An 18,692-nucleotide genomic window follows, 5' to 3' on the forward strand; every position below is an offset into this window, starting at 1 on the left:
GGAAGGTGGGGGAAAAGTGTGGGATAGGGATGACGGGAGTGCTAATGTGGCAATGGGGTCTAAGGATGGGAAGGGAGAGGGTTCTCGGAGTGGAAATGGACCTATTGCGGGGTGAGGGAGAGGAGTTGAAGGAGGTAGGGTGTTCTGAGTGTCCATCTGGCAGCAGGCGGTGAGGGGTATGGGAGGGGGAAGGGGGATGGGGGTGGGGGCGATGTAGGGAGAGGAGCGATCTCTGCCTGGAAAAGGAGGGGGTGAGGTAACTATAGCAGGTGAGTGTGTGACAAGAGTACTGGGGAGAGGGAGGAGGGGTGTGTCATTGTGAAGCGGTGCTAGGGTAGAAGGAGGGAAGGCGGGATGGGTGAGGGGACTAGTGGTAGGAAGCACTGTGGAGTCTTGGGTGCTATGATTGGAGGTCCGATGGGTAGGAGTCGGAGGATTGGAGACATGTTCTTTGAAGGTGGGGAACAATGTATCAAACAGGTTAAGGTTCCAGTCCATGGACTGAATCAGGATAATGCCGTTGTTGTGGATAGTGATGGTTGCTCTCGCTGGGAAGGAATGGGAAGGTGCAATGGAAAGTGCTAGGCCATGAGCGGACTTCCTAGTGGCGCAGATCGCGAGTAAGGTGAGGAAGGTTTTCCTCCATTGCACTCTACGTTTGGTGTAGAAGATGATATCGGTGGTCTTGACTCCATTGTTTAGTGAGAGGTAAGAGTCCGCAAAGGGGGTTTCAGGGTGGGACTTCAGGAAGTTGTGTTTAAAATGTTTGGCTTTTTTTTAGGGAGCTCAGGGGGGTAATTGATTTTATAAGTGTGCATGCCTGAGGGTTCCACATTGAGAGTTGAGGTGAAGTTAAGTGGAGGATGTTGTAGGGTAAGGGAGGGATGGTGTAATGAGGGCTAAGAAAACTAACAGGCTTGTCGGAAGTGTTGATACTGCGCTATTGTAAATGCGAGAAGGGTGGGGTTGTTCAACTTAAGAGGTGGGCATGTGTGAATAGTGAGGGTGATTAGTCTAAGATGGCCGAATCCTTAGGAATGGTAAGTAATGGGGTGACTAGTCTAAGATGGCCGACACATTAGAGGAGGTGGGTAATTGTGATGTAGTCCTCTGTTTGTTTTCATGAGTTGAGACCATGGGTTTAGTCAGTTTCGCTTTCTATCCATAGCTGATCATTTTAGACCAATTTCTATTTTGCTGGTAGGTGATGAGGGTGGGGAAGTCCTATATCGATTTTGGTTATTTCCGTGCTAGGCAGTGTTGTTAGCCAGCCTTTGTGAGGGTCAGTGCGTAATGGAGGCCATTTGTTGCTGTTGCTGGAGCCATTGTTCTCATGGGGATAGAGGGATGAAAGTAAAAAATAAAAATAAAATAAAAATAAGGCAGAAACAGTACCTTGCCGCTGTTGAGAGGGTGGTCGGGGACGTAGCTTATGAGTTAAATCCTTGTGGTGGAGTTGTTCCAAACTGGCTATCTCCTTGGGACGAGCCTCCTAGACCACTGTGTAGTCCTATGTCTTTTTCTATTAACTGTGGATCTCCGGGTTTAGTCTTATTTCATTTTCCATGCAGCCTTGAAATGATTTTTAGTCCTTTCTCAGTTGTTAAGTTTTAGTTTCAGTTCCACTCGGTTTGTTGTTAAGCTCTGATTAAAGTGATCAGAGGCAGGGGGAGGGCTATTCACTCTTGTTGTTGTTGTGGTCAGCCATTTTGCCACGCTGTGAACCGAGCTATGTTGACAACCATGTTAGCATAAAGCTATAAGCCGCAGAAAAAAGAGTACACTATGTACAAGTGGCTATAAGGTGTTCACGATGTTACCACAGTAGTCGTAGTCTAATCAATAAGATCTGGCTGCAGGCTGGGTCAGGGCCACCTTATGCTGGTAATGTGCTGTGTGGCCAATTGTTCGTTTCACTGCGTGCAAATTCTTGTGCACCAAATTTTAATACAGAGAGGGAGGGAGATCGGATCGGATCGGATATCTCCACGCTCTCAGTGTTGTTATGGGCCGAGCTGGGGGTCGGGGCTAGCAGCGTCTTTCTCCAAAGAATCCAGCGGTGTTTCCAGCAATGATTCCCACGGTCTGTCCGACCCCGTGGCTCTCGGTCTGTGCTGCGATACGGGCAGGATGGTTGCGCTGCCGCCTGGGGCACCTGACTCGCTTGGGGGCAGCCGGCAGCTAAATCCAGGGGCACTCGCCTCCTCGGCCGACTCAGAGACCGGGAGCGAGGAGCTCTCGATGCCCGGCGGAGCCACTGCAGTGGTGTGGGGCGAACCAGCAAACCTGCCACACCGCAATCATGAGATACGACAACAAACAGATCCAAAGATGAAGAGGACAACATGTGAAAAAAGCTACCTATATTCAATATATTCCATTAATCAATGCCTAGACGTATTTAATCATAAGTAATTAAAAAACCTCACACAGCTGTGTTTATAGTTTTATTACAAATACCATCCCAAGTTTATACCAACTAAACTCACACAGATGTTGTTTTAACCTCCAAGACTGTTTTATTTTCTACTATATTCTCCTTGCAGGATACAGAGCTGTAATAGAAATCCATTCAAATACCTAAAGATATAATTGACTCAGTACTTCCTTCTGTTGGAATTATACAATCTGGGAGGCCTATAGCAAATTTGTAGTGGTTTCTTCACATCAGTTGATCCTATCATAGCTTCAGAGCATGGAACCTGAATCAACCACTAAAATCGTAAAATAATTTAAAGCCAAACTTAATAGGAAGAGGTGGATTACTCTTTCGCTTAACCTTTTTTTTTAGCTAAAGTAGGAAACAGTGGCATGGCAAAAATATTTGTTTAGAAAAAGAGCAACGGTGGAGGATTCCCAACAGAACAGCACCTAGTCAAGTATTCTCCCAAGATTATTTTAGACCCACACTATAGTACATGGGACAATATGTGTGCACACTTCAAAAACACCCACCGTTACAGTGTTGGTTCAAAACTTGAACTATGAAATACTATAAACAAGGTCAAGGTGCACCACTTCAATGTTTGCAGAGACTGTTAATTTTGATAAGGTTAACAGAAATAATCACATCAGCTATTACTTGTGTTCTTTGAGAGTTCTTTTATTCGATTCAGTTGAAAGTGAAAAGTATATACAGGAGCTACAGCCAACGCGTTTTGTCCTCTTGGGACTTCTTCAGGGCTGTTTACAAAAAATGACAATATACAAAAACATACAGTTAAAATTTACATTAAAAAAGAAGCAATTATGCTCATACAGAAAATGCCAGGCTTCATAAACAATGTATTACAAGATTAAAAACTAGTGCAAAGCTTATATACAAAAGGCCAACAACAATTAGAAACAAATGACTTGATTGAGTTAAAGAAAGCATTTTGAAATTACTATCAACTAAGATCAGCATATTCTGGGTTATTCCATATTGTTCTCCATATAGGTCTATCCCTCTTTAGTCTGTCGTCCCCACCTCAAAGATTTGTAGAACATCATATATATCAAGAAGTGGGCAAAAATATTGTTGCTATTAATCATTGGCCTGCTCCCTGAATCATTAGTATCGAGGAACAAATAAATAAATAAACAAACAAATAAAATATATACATGAAACAATGCTTAGGGTGCTACCCTGTCTATTTAGGATGTGAACTCATGTTCACATGAGATAGGCCGCTCTTCTGCATTAGGAATATATGTAATCTTTAAATGGAATCCTTTATCTTGAGCCATCATCATGCTTATTTTATATACTCTTGTATACATACGAGAATACTCTAGCACCTGCATTCAGATGGCTGGTATATTACTCTCTGTGTGGCGAGTAAAAGGGCATTAAAACACATAGGAATCACCAGCCATTCAAACTAAGCCTGTATTTGGACTTGAAGGCCTCCACACACTTCAGAAAACAGTAATCTCCCTCAGTTTTGGCTTGGCATGACACATGATTCATGGAGCCCAGTCATTCAAGACAGAGTCTCCCCACACTCAATCCATAAATCAGGGTTGGTAAAGCGCAACTACTCACCCGTGAGGGTTTCAAGGTGCCGGTGGGGGTCTCAAAGCTCTGTGGGGGTATCTCCGTTGAGTGCTGGGGTAACATTAAAATACCTCAATGAGGTCTAGGCGTAGTTGTGTAGGTGTATTCTGATCTCTGACTGTATTCAACATAGAAAGTGGACGTGGACATCTTGCACAATTAATTCACGGTGACACAGAATTATCATCATGTTTATATTATTTTACTGCATCCTCCTGAACATGAGTACAGCTCGTAAACATAGAACTCAACAGAAATATTCAATAATCGAAACGCATCTTGAAAACCCCAGGGCACGCACACACCTTTGTTCTTAAACAGGAGCACACACATGCGATTAAAATAAAATAAAGAATCTTTGAGCTCCGGTTGCATACCACTTCAGCATGACTTCTGTTACTAAACGACACTGCAACATAAACCCCCATAAAAAAATGTGCTTCTGTACACGAAATCGCAGTGCACAATATCTGCTTTTCTATCGGTGCTCATTCCATGTGGCGTTGCAAAATGCAGCATTACCCCCAGGTCCCTCCTGTCCTCGTCCACTTCGTACTGAATAGTGAGATTAACCATCTCAACGACAGAAAAAAGAAAAGCAGGGATGCTGGTATGCCCCTCCCTCTCCCTATAGGGAGTACATAAGGGTACAGTACCCAGCATGCCTCCTGTTCTTTTTTCTGTCTTACGACGTTTTTCTGTTTGGATCCAGGAGCCGGTTGGCTCCTGGAGCTTACCTGCTGCATGGCTTCGGGTGAGGCTGGTCTTCCGGGTTTCCCCTCCTGCGGGGCTTGAGGGGTCTCCTGGGGCACATCCTGGCAATTCCTGTTTCCTGAGGTTCTGGATTCCTACAGCTGGGTGTGTCCGGGCCCCGTCTCCGTTCTGCTTGGCTTTACTAGACGCGGCCGAGCTCTGGAGATGCTCCGGTGGTGCGGCGGCCCCTGTGTGGCTGGGGTGCTTCCTTCCGGCGCGCACCTGACTTCCTTTGTTTGGGGCAGGAAGTCAGGCTTTGGGATGGTCGGCTGCCGGCGGTTTTGATGCTGTGTTGCTGGTCGTTCGCGTGAGTACCGCATAGCGGTTTTTGGAGCCTTTTAAAAGTGTTGTTTGTTTCTTTTTTCCCCTGCATTCGTTCTTGGCTGTGGCTGGGTGCATGGTGCTTGTTCTGGGCTTGTGCTGTTTGCTGTCTGCTGCCTGGGCCCCTCGTTGACAGGCTTGCTTGCTGGATTTCCTGGTTTTGCCTTGCTGGGGGTGTTTGGCTGCCTCTGGTTCCCTGCTGTTCTCTGCCATGGGGAAGCATGCTGATAAGCGCAAGCATCTTTCGGTGGCCTCATCTTCTTCGGATTCCTCCTCCTCTTCTCCTTCGCCTAGCCGTTCACGGCGTCGTTCCAGGGGTGGTGATGTCAGGTTGAAGGCCCTGATTAAGGAGACTTTGTTGGAGATGGGGGGTCCCAGGTCCAAGGGATCCAAGGCCAAGTCCAAGTCGCGGTTCAGAGGTGTTCCACCTCCGTCTTCTTCTTCTTCTTCTTCCTCTGGTTCAGAGGAGGATGGTTTGGACGCTGATTTGATTAAAGGCAAATATATCGATAAGGATATGTTGCCGGACTTGTTGAGCCATGTTAAGGCGAATATGGGGTTCCCTGTGGATGATGTACCTGGTACTTCTGGGGATTCCTTGCTTCACCAGTTCCGGTACACTGCGCCAGTGGTTATGCCTGTTCATCCATGTGTGAAGGAGGTTTTGGATCGGGAATTGAAGGATCCGGATCGCATCCTGCTTCCTCGCTTCATGGCCAAGCTGTATCCTCTTCAGGATATGCCTAAGGATTTGCCGGACTCTGTTCCTGTGGATTCTTTTGTGGCGAGTCTGGTGGGGCGCACCTTTTTGGCCGAGGAGGCTTATGTCCGTGATCATGTTGATAAGAGGGTGGACGCGTCCCTTTGTAAGGTGTATTCTGGTTCCCATCTGGCGCTGCGGGCTAGCATTTACGGGACTTATGTGGCTCAGTCTTTGCTTTCGGACATGAAGACTTTGTATGGTTCCATGGATAATGCCACGGACTGTTCTGACATTCTGGCTCACATTAAGCGTCAGGTGGAGTTTCTATCGGACGTTTCCTTCGATGTGGTGCATGCCTCTGCTCTGTCGGGGGTGCTTGCATTGCTACTCGTAGGAACGTGGTCCTCAAGGACTGGAAGACCGATTCGGCCCAGAAGTCTGCTGCCCTTCGTTTGCCCTTTCAGGGTTCCATGTTGTTTGGGGCGGAGTTGGAGGGCAAGCTTCATCAGCTTTTCAAGGAGAAGAAACATTCCTCCTCTTTCAAGCTGCCCTCGGCTGCTCCTGATTTTTCTAAGTCGAAGCCTTTTTTTCGGCCCTCTTCTCACAGGCAGTTTGCCAGGGGTCATGGTTGTTTTCAGCCTGGTCGGGGTCAGGACAAGAAGGCGAGGTCCCCTCCTAAGAAGCCTCGTTCCTGACTATCTGGGGTCCGAGGTCAGATCCTTGGTAGGAGGTCGGCTTCGGTTGTTTCTTCTGGCCTGGATGTCCTCCTGTTCAGACTTATGAGTCCTGGACGTGATCCGTTTGGGGTACCTGGTGGAGATCTCAAGCCCGCCTCCGGAATCGGGGGTCCGTCCGACTCCTTGGCCGTCCTGCCAGTCCAAACGTGCAGAACTGTCTCTGGGGGTTCAGTCTCTGTTGGACAAGGGGGCTGTTCAAGTAGTTCCTCCGGGGGAGCTGGGTCGGGGGTTTTACTCCATCATTTTTCTGGTGCCCAAGGTGACTGGGGGGTTTTGCCTTGTTCTAGATCTCAAGGCCCTGAACAAGTTTGTGATGCGGATTCCATTCAAGATGGAGACTCTTCAGCAGGTGATTCCCCTGGTTCTCCAGGGTCATTTCATGTGCTCCCTGGACCTCCAGGATGCCTATTTTCAGGTGCCTGTGCATCCTCTCTCCCATCCCTTCCTGCGCTTTTGTCTTCTGGGGGTGCATTACCAGTTCATGGTTCTTCCCTTCGGCCTCAGGTCAGCTTCGAATGTGTTTACCAAGGTGGTGGCTTTTTGGTGGCTTTCTTGCACCTCCAGGGGATGGTGGTTTATCCTTATCTAGACGATTGGCTCCTGCATGCTCCTTCCGCTCAGTTGTTGTTGGATCAGAGGTTGATGTGTGCGGACTTGCGGGACCATGGGTTCCTGTTGAATCTCCCCAAATGCCAGCTTCTGCTGTCTCAGGACTGGCAGTTAATAGGGGCGCGTTTCCGCATGGATTTGAATCGGTCTTCCTGCCAGTGGCTCGTGCTGTGACCCTGTGCTCCCTGGCACATCGGTTTCTGGTGGGTCGGTCCTTCCAGGTACGTCTTTGGTTGGGCCTTCTGGGTCTGATGGCGGCCACAGTGTTCATGGTGCCTTGGGCGCGTTTCAATCTTCGTCCTCTGTGGTCCTACCTTCTGGCTCGGTGGGATCCCTTGTCGGGGGACTTGTCCCTTTGGGTTCCTGTGTCCCTGTCAATCCTTCCTGTCCTGCGTTGTTGGTCTCTGTCATCCAATCTGGACAAGGGCTTGCCTCTGCAGGCTCCGCCTCCAGTGTTCCCCACGACGGATGCCAGCGCTCTGGGCTTGTGGCGACTTTGGGGTCAGAGTGCCTTCAGGGTCGTTGGTCCCTCCTAGAGGGGCCGTCAGTCTTCGAACAGGCAGGAGTTGTCTGCTGTGTGTCGGGCTGTCCGGGGGTTTCGGCTCCTTCTGATGGGCCAGCATGTATTGGTTCGGTCGGACAACTCGGTGACGGTGGCCTACTTGAATCACCAGGGCGGTATCCGTTTCGGTCCCTGAACACGGTGGTGTCCCCCTTGTTTTGCTGGGCGGAGTGCCATCTTCTGTCCCTGGTGGCTGTACATGTCTGGGGGTGGACAATGGGGTGGCGGGTGTCCTCAGTCATTTTTTTCCTGCCTCCCTGGAGTTTGCCTTGACTCCGGTGGCCTTTCATCAGGTGTGCGTGAGGTTTGACCTTCCCTTTCTGGACCTCTTTGCTTCCCGGCACAATGCGCAGCTTCCCCGGTTCTTCTCCCGGATTCCTCAGGAGGGGTCTTGGGGGGTGGATGCCCAGTCCCTTCCTTGGCCTTCCCGCCTGCTTTACGCCTTACCTCCTCTGGTTCTGATATCTCGCTTTCTGTCTCGGCTGCTGATGGAGGATCGGGAGGTGGTGGTGCCTTTCTGGCCCGCAGGTCTTGGTTTCCCACTCTGATGCTGTTGGCTGTTCAGGGTCCGTGGTTCTTTCCCTTCCCTCCATCTCCGTTGCGGTCCTCTCCGATGTTGCCCCTGCTTCAACTTCAGCTGTCGGTTTGGTGGTTGAAAGGCAGGGGTGGTGGAATAGGGGCCTCCAGGAGCATTTAGACTTGGCTATTCAGCGGTCTCGGAAACCCTCTACCCTTCAGTCCTATGGTAGACATTTGGGTAACTTTGAGCGTTGGCGTCTTGGCCTGGCCTTGTCTCCCTTGGTTTGTCCTTTGCCTGTTGTTCTTCAGTTCCTTTGGGATGGGTTCGAGAAGCGTTTGTCTGTCTCTACTCTCCGGGCTCAGTGGGCTGCTATCAGGGCTTTTCGGGCTCCTTGGGGAAACCTGCCTGATGTTGATGGTTTGGTTTCTCGTTTGTTGCGCAGTTTTGCGAATTCCCACCCTATTGTGCGTCCTTCTTTTCCTCTCTGGGATCTTCCATTGGTTTTGAGAGTTTTGGTTGCTGATCCCTTTGAGCCTTTGGAGGAGGTTTATATGAAGTTTGTCACCCTGAAGGTTGTTTTTTTGGTGGCTATCACTTCTGCTCGTCGCCTGGGGGAACTGGGTGCTTTGATGGCTCGGGAGCCTTTTTTGACCTTCTCTGCTGACGGGACGGTGCTTCGTCTGGATTCCTCCTTCGTTCCTAAAGTTTCCTCTCAATTTCATCGCTCTCGGAAGCTGGTCCTGCCGTCTTTGGATTCAGCTCAGGTGGACGGGGACAACCTTCCTTGGTCCTTACTGGATGTTTGCCGGGCCTTGCGGGTCTATGTTGCTCGGACCCGTGCCTTTCGGCTTTCTGACTCCCTGTTTGTTTCTTATGGTGCTGTCTCCAGGGGTTGTAGTGCTTCTTCTTCTTCCATTGGGCGTTCGCTGAAGCAGGTTATTGTTCTGGCCTAGTCTCTTTCTGGTTCTCCTCCCCCGGCTGGGGTGCAGGGGCGTTCTACTAGGGGGGTGGCTGCTTCTTGGGCGGAGGTTCGGGGTGTGTCCCGTTCGGAGATTTGTTGGGCCGCCGCTTGGGCTTCGGCTAATACCTTTGTTAGGCATTATAGTATCCACAATGTTCTGGGTGATGACACTTACTTTGGGGGTTCTTAGGGCTGTGTGTTCCTGATTCCCCTTGCTTCCTTCTACTGTGCTGTTATTTGCAATAAATTGCTGGATTTGCTGTACAGTTGTGTCCTGGTGGTTTGTTGTTTGATGATGGCCGGTTGCGGCTTGGTTATTCTCACTATTCAGTACGAAGGGGGTCGAGGACAGGAGGGACCTGGAGGTAATGTCCTATTACTTACCGGTAATCTTCATTACTCCGGGTCCCGTTGTCCTCGTCCCCTTCGTACCATCCCTCCCTCCCGGGCTTTCCGGCCCTCATCTTGGGCTTGGTGGTTCAGGAGGCATGGTGGGTACTGTACCCTTATGTACTCCCTATAGGGAGAGGGAGGGGCGTACCAGCATCCCTGCTTTTCTTTTTTCTGTCTTTGAGTTGGTTAATCTCACTATTCAGTACGAAGGGGACGAGGACAACCGGACCCAAAGTAATGAAGAGTACCGGTAAGTAATAGGACATTATTGCATTTGCTAGTTTCACATGCTAAAATAGTAAGGGGCAGATCTACAAGGAAGTGCCATGGCGTTGCACTGCAAGCCTTTTGGCAGCGCCAAGCTACAGCACTTCCGAAGCACAGGGATATAACGGGCCACATTTATGAGGCTGTGCATCACTTTTACGCCGCTGGTGCGTCACTTTTTGTTGTTCTCATTGATGATATTCTTATCATTTTGCAGGGTGACCTGAAATCAGCCATTGACATCTCAACCTGGGCTAACACTAGAGACGCCTTCCTTAGATTCACACACCTGGTCAGTAATGATACAACTACATTCCTTGATCTCAACTTACAGATCATTGACAATAAGTTTGTTACAAAGGTTCATGATAAAACGATAGACAAAAATAGTCTACTCTCCTTCGACAACCATCCCCCGAGATCACTGAGAGAAACCCTACTGTTTACCAGTTGTTTTAAATTAGGTGCAATTGTTCCATTATTAATACTTTCAAAGAACAGGCCAACAGACTTGAAGACAGACTCATGGCACAGAGATACCCCACTAGAATTGTCAAACACGTAAAGAAATGCGATCAAAACAATAATAGAGAAGCTTTCTTAGAGAACTACCAAAGAGAGCACAATGAAAGGCTCAAGTGTTGTGCTCACTACATTCACTCTATATCTAATGCAGGTAAGACAATAATCACTAAACACCAGAAATACCTGAATGAACCATTAATTACTGGCCTGTACGCACCTTTTGCTTCAAGAGAAGCTCAAGTTTGAGGGACAAATTTGTGCACACACACTTTTGAAACAGTGACACGACCTCAAAAGCACCTGGAGCACTGTGGGGCATGCCTCATGTGAATGGCCACTATTCATGCTGTACATGTGCAGGCTGTCTGATGGGATATAAATACGATGAATACATGTTATTGGCCTAATATTTACAATATAACCTTATAACCGCACGTTAGCACTGCATTATTCACATTGTATTATTAAAGATAGGAACGATTCACTTCAGTGTTGCCTAAACCTATTGGTGCGACTAGAGCCATCTTGTTTCGTTTCTCTGTCTCCAATACTGTTTCCCTGAAATCACGTGATTAGGCTTTCTGTACGAAACCACGATGGCAGACCTAGCTGTCTGCCCCACTCGTTAGTTTGTAGCTCAGGGAAACTCAAGGTCACACCTGCCCTTCTTGTGGGATGCGCACATTCTAGCAGATCCCGTTCCTGCATTCCCCGAGCTACAGATAGAAAGGGAGGCCCTGACTGACCTGCCCCCGGAATAGCTTAGGCCTAGCTACTAGCAATCAATTGTGCCTTATATGAGTCTTCCTGCTGGCTCACTGACAAGTAGTATCTTTCCTAGTAAGGTGACATCGTGCTATGTGTGAAACGTATATATGCTTTGTGCCACTTGTATGTAGTCAGTCTCCTCTGCGCACCTCCGAGGGTCCTGTAGACTGAGGCTCCCCTGTCATGGCTTGTATTTGCAGAATAAACAATGAAACCTTCTCCATTGCCGACTGACTTATTCTTTTTTTTTAATAAGGTATATGGGCTATTGGTGAGTATAGTCCATTAGTATAATATTTTGGTTCCTTCAGTTGGCCGCCGGGACTCCGCGATAGGGTCGTCCCCTCCTGTAAACTGGAGTAGAAGGGACAGGGAGGAGTTCTGGCTGAGTGGGTGGACAGAAAGAGAATCCTGATTTGAAACACCCGTTTGTGGTACGAAAACAAGAAATTCCACTCTCGAGCCCAGTATCCCTCCCAGCTGCTGAAGACCCTACGCCGGAGTCCTACGGGCTTAACCCAAGAGAAAAACAGACTGTGCCGGTCTGTCTAGGAGTCGGCAGTGAGAACTCGCAATCGACCTGAGTGCACCAGGTGAGTGAATTTTGATTGTATTGGATGAGAAACACTTGGAAGAATTGTCTCCTTGGTAGTGGTTAACTGCTTTTTGAAGGTGGACCACAAGGGAATCTGAGGGTGTGACGTTGCGGTGAAGTGGCTGCGCGGGTAGATACCTCACGGCCTTGTTTGGTGAAAACTTTAGACAACACCTGGTGCCTTAGCGGTGTACTGAGTTACTCGCTCTGCCGAATCCTCTTCGGGAAAGCCCTGGGAGCAACTGGGTAAGCTAGGGTTCTGGAGCTACGTGCACAGACGCCCGGCCCAACCAGAACAGGACCATGGGATGGCCTGTAAGAGGGTTCGTGGTTCGCGTACCAGGTGATCTCAGAGCAGTCTAGTGACTGTTCCTTTTGTTGTTGAATTTTGTTGGTCTGGAATTCTTTTGAATCGATTCCCCGAACAGGAGTCGACGGGCTCTGTTCGTTTTGAAGACATGTCACTTGCATAGAACAAGTAAGCAGGACTGAAAAGTTATTGTCTTGCGAAGCTTTACAGCACTTTATTGCGAGAAAATACAAGAATATGAGAGTGTGAGTGGTGAGGAGGACGCGTCCAAATGTGAATGTTTTCGGAGTATATGAGTAGAATTGTGTGAACATTACAATAATGTCTTGTTTTAGTGAAATATGTTTCGGGTGCTCCTGTCGGCGAAATAAACGGCTGGAAGAAAGACAGCCTGCCCCTCCCGAGGGCAGCCCCAGTTTTGATATGTATGTGAAACACGGTCTTACACCAATTTTGTTTAATACAATTTGGAATAAGTACACCAAAGATAATTCCGATTTGCAATGGCCTCTAACGGGGTCATTTGACGAGGAAAAGATTAATTACATCCAAAACAAACTGTTTATGAAGAAAAGCCGCCAGTCGATGTTTGACTCCTTGAACCTATGGTTGAAGGAGGTAAAACAACGATGGATAAGAGAAGAGAAATTGGGAAAGCTTAAATCAGGACAGAGAGTCTCCCAGAAAGCTATAGCTTATGATAAAGGGAAGGTGGAAGAAAATATCGCACAAATGGATAGGCAGTTCCGTTTAGAGACGGACAAAAGTTATATGACTCGACCGGAGACTGGAGATGAAATAGAGGATTTATTAGAAGCCCGACCACCCCCTCCTTATGCCCTACAGGGATTGTACCCAGCCGTGCCTTTGTTACGGATGGGCCAAATTGGAGCAGCATCGGCCGCGGGAGCACCGGTAACGGCTGCCACAGCCCCTGCTGACGGATCAGTACGAAGTGCGTTACTTCCCCCTCCCACTCTCCGACCAACTACCTCACCTTTGATATCCCTACAGCCGGACGCGGCTGTCCCCTCCCCTTTGCACCCTGTATTTCTCTCCCCGCGACTCAGACTGCCATAGATCCCCGATACACAGCTTGCCTGGATACCACGCCCAAGCGCCTTAGACCTGACTTAAGTGATAAGCGAGTCTATACTAGGTCGTTGTTGGGAACGGAGGAAAGAAAGGCCATAGTAATTCAGGCATCCCAGTGGATGCGGAACTTCATTTACACCCCGGAGGACATTTGGAGCACCATGAAAGATTTTTAACCAGTTGCGCAGCAACTGGCTTTGGAGAATATGGCGATCCGCTTAATTTCACTATGGGAGCAGTGTTTCGAGGAAGGAATACCTCCTCAAATACTGCGTGATATAGGAGATCGAGCTTTTAAATTCCAATTACAGGCTGATGAGGTATATCAGAACGTAGCAACTCTTGTGCATTATCGCGAACAAATTCACTGAAAGTGCGCTGATTGGGGAGCACAGCACCCCATGAGAGAGGTGCATCCCCTCTTTTATCCTGAACTACCTGAATGAAGGGATGGCGGTGGCCATGTAACTAGGGCTCGCGTGTACGCTAGGCTTCAGGAACAATGGGTTTATACCCCTTGGAAACTAAGCGAGGTCCTCACTCTAAAAGCTCAGCTCCCCGACCCCCGTAAAAATCCTACTGCTTACTATAAGGAATTAACTGAGGCTGCCAATTCTGCTATCATGACAATACCCGATATCGAGCTGTTCTTTGGCCTTTTGATCCCGGTAGACATTTGGAGACAAATACGTGACACGGACCATGCCCCCGAGATGGGAGGGACATGGGACCAATTAAAAACCTGGGAGAAGGAACGAAAGCCGGGAGAAAAATCTAGAGATGAGGTACTAGCAGTACCAGCTAAGATTATTACTTATATGCAGACTCTCCTCCCTCCTAGAAAAGTTGATTGGGACAAATTAACCGCCTGTAGACAGAAGAAGGATGAAAGTGTGTCAGATTTCTTTACCAGGTTTGAAAAAGTCTTTATAGACTTTAGTGGGCAAGACCTATCAACGGAAGGTGGGATACGGTTGTTTGTAAATAGGTTTGTACGAATTTGCTCCGCGAAGTTATGTCTCGTCTGCAAGCAGCCGAGAGCACGTGGACTACGGCTGCCCTGTCAGTGATTCTCAGTATGGCCCAATATTATTAACATCAAGAGAATGAAAGTAAAGAAAAGTCAGAAAAGAAGACTAAGGACTTGAAGACTGGGGTTCTCTTGCAGCAAGTTAGCAGAGGACAGAGCGCAGGACGGGGAGGGCGTGGCTCATTCCAGAAGGGTGCAATGGCAGGAAGAGGTAGAGGAGGTCCCCCAAACATTGGTATAAATCAATGTTCCTATTGCAAACAGGAAGGGCTTTGGAGGGCAGATTGCCCTCTGTTGCTGGCAAAGAATGGTCCTAATAGAGGACGAGGAAGGGGTTGAGGGAATATAGATTGAAATAGTATGAGACGAGAAGAGATGCAACATGAGGATTCCCGGAAAAATTACTTTGACAATCCCCAAACCAGACAGTACTACAACGAAAATTATAGGGATGATGGGTACGACTGACAGGATTATGCATGAGACAGCCAAGGACAGAGCAGGGGCCACTTTACAGTACCAGTTGACCAGGAGGGACCTTATGTACAAGGGGAACTGTTGGGAACATCGGGAACATTTCTAGTGGATACTGGGGCAATGAATAGTTCCGTTGCCCATACACTGGTCCCAGGGGCTGCTCTGTCTGGCCAAAATAACGTATCAGTGGGATTCTCTGGAATACCTGTGGTAAGCCCCGTTTCTAAACCTCTGCCTTTCACTGTAGGCCCCATTTCTATACATTCACCTGTTCTTTTAACTTCAAATTGTGGAGAAAACCTTTTGGGTCTGGACATTTTGAAAAAGTTACATGCACAAATGTATTGTTCCCCCAATGGTGTCTATTTGACGATGCAGAAACAACCCCCGAATGCAGCCCAATATTTTGCCAAAAATGAAAGCCTCCCCCCTAAATTCTCTTCGATTCCTCAGACACTGTTGGCTACAGGAGATACCGATGTTGGTTTCTTAAGAATAGCCCGTGTGTCAATAACCTTGAAACCTAATGTCCAGCTGCCCCGCATTCCGCAGTATAACATTTCACCAGAAGGTGAACAGGCCTTGTTGCACATTATTCGTGACCTCATCCAGAAGGGGGTGGAGGAAGAGACAGCTGCTAATGTTTGTAACAGTCTGATTTTACCGATTTTGAAGAAAACACCAATTGACGGTGCCCCGGATTATAAAAATACATATCGTTTTGTAATTGACCTCCAAGAGGTCAACAAAATTGTGGTCCCACAATATCCGGTGGTACCTGATATAACTGCTATTCTGACAATGATTCTCCCTACAGCTCAGTATTTTCAGTAATCGATTTAAAGAATGCTTTCTTTAGCATTCCAATTCATCCTGATAGCAGACATATCTTCGGATTCTCATTAGCTGGCCAAAGCTTTAGATTTACTCGTGCCCATCAAGGCTATACAGAGAGTCCTAGCATTTACAGCCAAGCCTTGAAAGCAGTCCTCGATGAATTAATTATACCAGCAGGGAATACGATCATCCAGTATGTGAATGATATCCTGGTGGCCTCCGACACACAGGAAGGCTGCAAGGAGGCCACAGTTAAACTATTAAAAATTTGGCTGAAAAGGGTAATAAAGTGTCCCTGTCTAAATTTCAGTATTGTCGACAAGAAGTGACCTACCTTGGTCACTTACTGTCGAAAGCGGAGAACGAATATCTGTAATAACTAACATGTCTGTCCCTCGTACTCAACGTGATGTTCGTGCTTTTCTTGGCATAACCTCTTACTGTCGCCAGTGGATTCCTAACTATTCACTTCTCTCCAAACCCTTGCATTTGACAACCAAAGATGTGCATGAACCCTTACCCTTACCCTGGACGGATGAATGTCAAGAAGCCTTTGATTCTTTAAAGTCTGCTCTTTGTTCTGCACCTGTCTTGGGTATTCCAAGATTACTGGAAGCCTTTTTCACTTTATGTGCACGAGGTGGACGGTTGTTCACTTTTAGTTTTAACACAGGGTTTTGGTGGGAAGCAAAGACCCTGTGCATTCTTTTCATCAGTCTTGGATATTGTTGCACGAGCCCTCCCGAGTTGCCTGAGGGCCACGGCTGCAGTAGCGGTGGCCACCTGGCAATCAGAGGGAATAGTTTTGAATACAGACCTCACAGTCATTGTACCGCATGCTGTGGATATCCTTTTGAACAGAACTAAGGCCCAGCACCTTACGAGTGCTAGATTGACAGGGTACGAGCTAACCTTGTTTGCACCCCATATCACGATCCAAAGGTGTGCCACTCTGAACCCAGCCTCATTACTACCCCTCCCTTCAAACGATGAAAAGGACTACGTCCATGATTGTATATTTAGAACAGAAGAGGAAACGAAGGGACGTGTAGATCTTACTGACATCCCTTTATCTGAACCTCAAGGGGAGTTGTATGTGGGTGGCTCTTGTTTTAAGTTACCAGATGGCACTGCGACAGCTGCTTATGCTGTCACGACATTAAAGACGGAGGTGGAGACCGCAAGGATTTCCCATCACTCAGCCCAGGCAGCTGAACTAATAGCCTTGTTAAGAGCATGCAAATTGAGTGAAGGGTTGAGCGTGAACATTTTTACGGACAGCCAGTACGCCTTTGGCGTGGCCCATAGTTTTGGGAGGCTGTGAAGGGAGAGGGGTTTCTTTACTACACATGGCCAGAAAATTCAACATGGCCCCTTAATTGATGGATTGTTATTTGCCTTGACACTATTAGAGAAAGTGGCTATCATCAAGTGCAGCGCCCATAAAAAAGTTGTTGATTCCACTGGAAAGGGAAACGCTTTTGCTGATTCAGTAGCAAAAGAAACAGCCCAGACTAGAATGAACCCCATGTTCCCTAGCACATCGGCCCGGTGGGTAGCAGAAACATCCCTGTTTGATAATACTATTGAAAGTGTGAGAGAACTACAGAAGGAAGCAACAATACAAGTACAGAGATGGGAACAGGAAGTAGGAAAACTAGATAAGAATGATTGTTGGATAGATCTATCTGAAAAGCAGCGATGGTTACTGCCCAATGGATTCGTATATGCTGTAGTGACAATAGCCCATGGTCCAGCCCACATAGGCGCGAAAGGTATTTGTGCCGTATTAGATCCAGTATGGAACAACCCAAACATTTCCAAAACTGCAGCACATATAGTGAAATATTGCCCGGTGTGTTTACGCCACAATCCTGGAGGTAGATAATCTGTTTTGAGTGGAAATTTTGCCCCACCGTCCTTGCCTTTTGAGGTAATACAAATTGATTACATCCAGATTGAAAGAGTGAATAATCTGTGTATTAGTGGTGGTATGTGCTTTTAGCAAATGGGTTGAAGCCTACCCTACTAAAGAAGCCACTGCAGTTGCAACTGCCAAAGCCCTGGTTAAAGAATACCTGCCCCAATATTGTTTGCCCCATGTCATCTGGTCCGACAACGGGCCTCATTTTAATGCTCAGCTAGTACAGAGCTTTTGTAAAGGATTGCAGATAAAACAGACATTCCATGCCGCCAGACATCCCCAGTCGGCTGGACTAGTTGAAAAATATAATGGCACCCTGAAATTAAAAATGGCTAAAATCTGAGAGAGTACTGTATTAAATTGGCCTGATGCACTCCCATTGGCACTGCTGTCTCTAAGAACAACCCCTCACACTAGAACTGGATTGTCTCCTTACAAGGTGATCCTTGGCAGACCCGCCAATGTGTGGGGAGTCCCCAGAGCCTGATCCTTTAGGGATATTGATTACCCTTTGATGACAGACTACCTGTACACCTTGACTAAAGATTTGCGTTCTATTCATCAACAGGTATCGGACACATTGCAGCCACTACCGGAGGGTCCCGGATATCGATTGGAACCTGGCCAGTGGGTACTGGTGAAGAACTACAATGGAAATCGAGTTTGGAGCTCATGTGGTCAGAACCCTATCAGATCCTCCTGGTAACGAGAACGGCGGTGAAAGTGCATGGAAGAAAGCACTGGATCCACGTCACTCATCTAAAACGCCTGCCGCTGCCTTTGCCGTTTGATCTACAAAACCGAGAAGGAATTCCGAGCCAGGAATGAGAGCTGATTCAAAGCTTCGTGCCTTTTTCAGACGCCCAAGAAGTAGGGCAACCGAGTCAGGTGTTGTCCACCATTGAAAGTGAGACAGCTCAATCAGCGGAGGCTGTCATTTCCAAGGCACCACAAGTTTTGAAAGCATCAGATGCCTTTGCAGCAGAATTGTTTTCTGTCCAGGAACAACCTGGCCATTGTAAATACGACCTACGGCCCCGAAAACAGCGTGGTACCCCAGCTTCCAATGGTAGGAACTAGACAGAGACTTGAGTTGAGGAACATCGGATAGAATTACTGGGGTACTGAGCGAGACACTGGACTGAACCCGTTGAGAGCTTGGAACATTGTGGTAAATAGCTCTGTTCAGAAAGAAAGACTGAGTTAAGGGCTGCGGTCGTACTACTGAAATACAAAGGCTTGTTCTTTTTGATGAACAATAGGAGT

At 47.7% G+C, this 18,692-nt stretch overlaps 1 protein-coding gene across 1 annotated transcript in view; it reads left to right on the top strand.

The window, feature by feature from the left end:
* The window catches only part of LOC147685162 (uncharacterized), a 164,809-nt gene that overhangs the window by 77,475 nt on the left and 68,642 nt on the right, over positions 1-18,692 (top strand). The window contains exon 6 of the mRNA XM_086939765.1: positions 5,578-6,126. Within this exon, the coding sequence (XP_086795891.1) occupies positions 5,578-6,126 (549 nt within the window). The remainder of the gene's footprint in view (positions 1-5,577; positions 6,127-18,692) is intronic.

The sequence above is a fragment of the Lissotriton vulgaris genome, chromosome 10 (genome assembly GCF_964263255.1).
Source record: "Lissotriton vulgaris chromosome 10, aLisVul1.2, whole genome shotgun sequence".
In the NCBI taxonomy this organism is placed as follows: Eukaryota; Metazoa; Chordata; class Amphibia; order Caudata; family Salamandridae; genus Lissotriton; species Lissotriton vulgaris.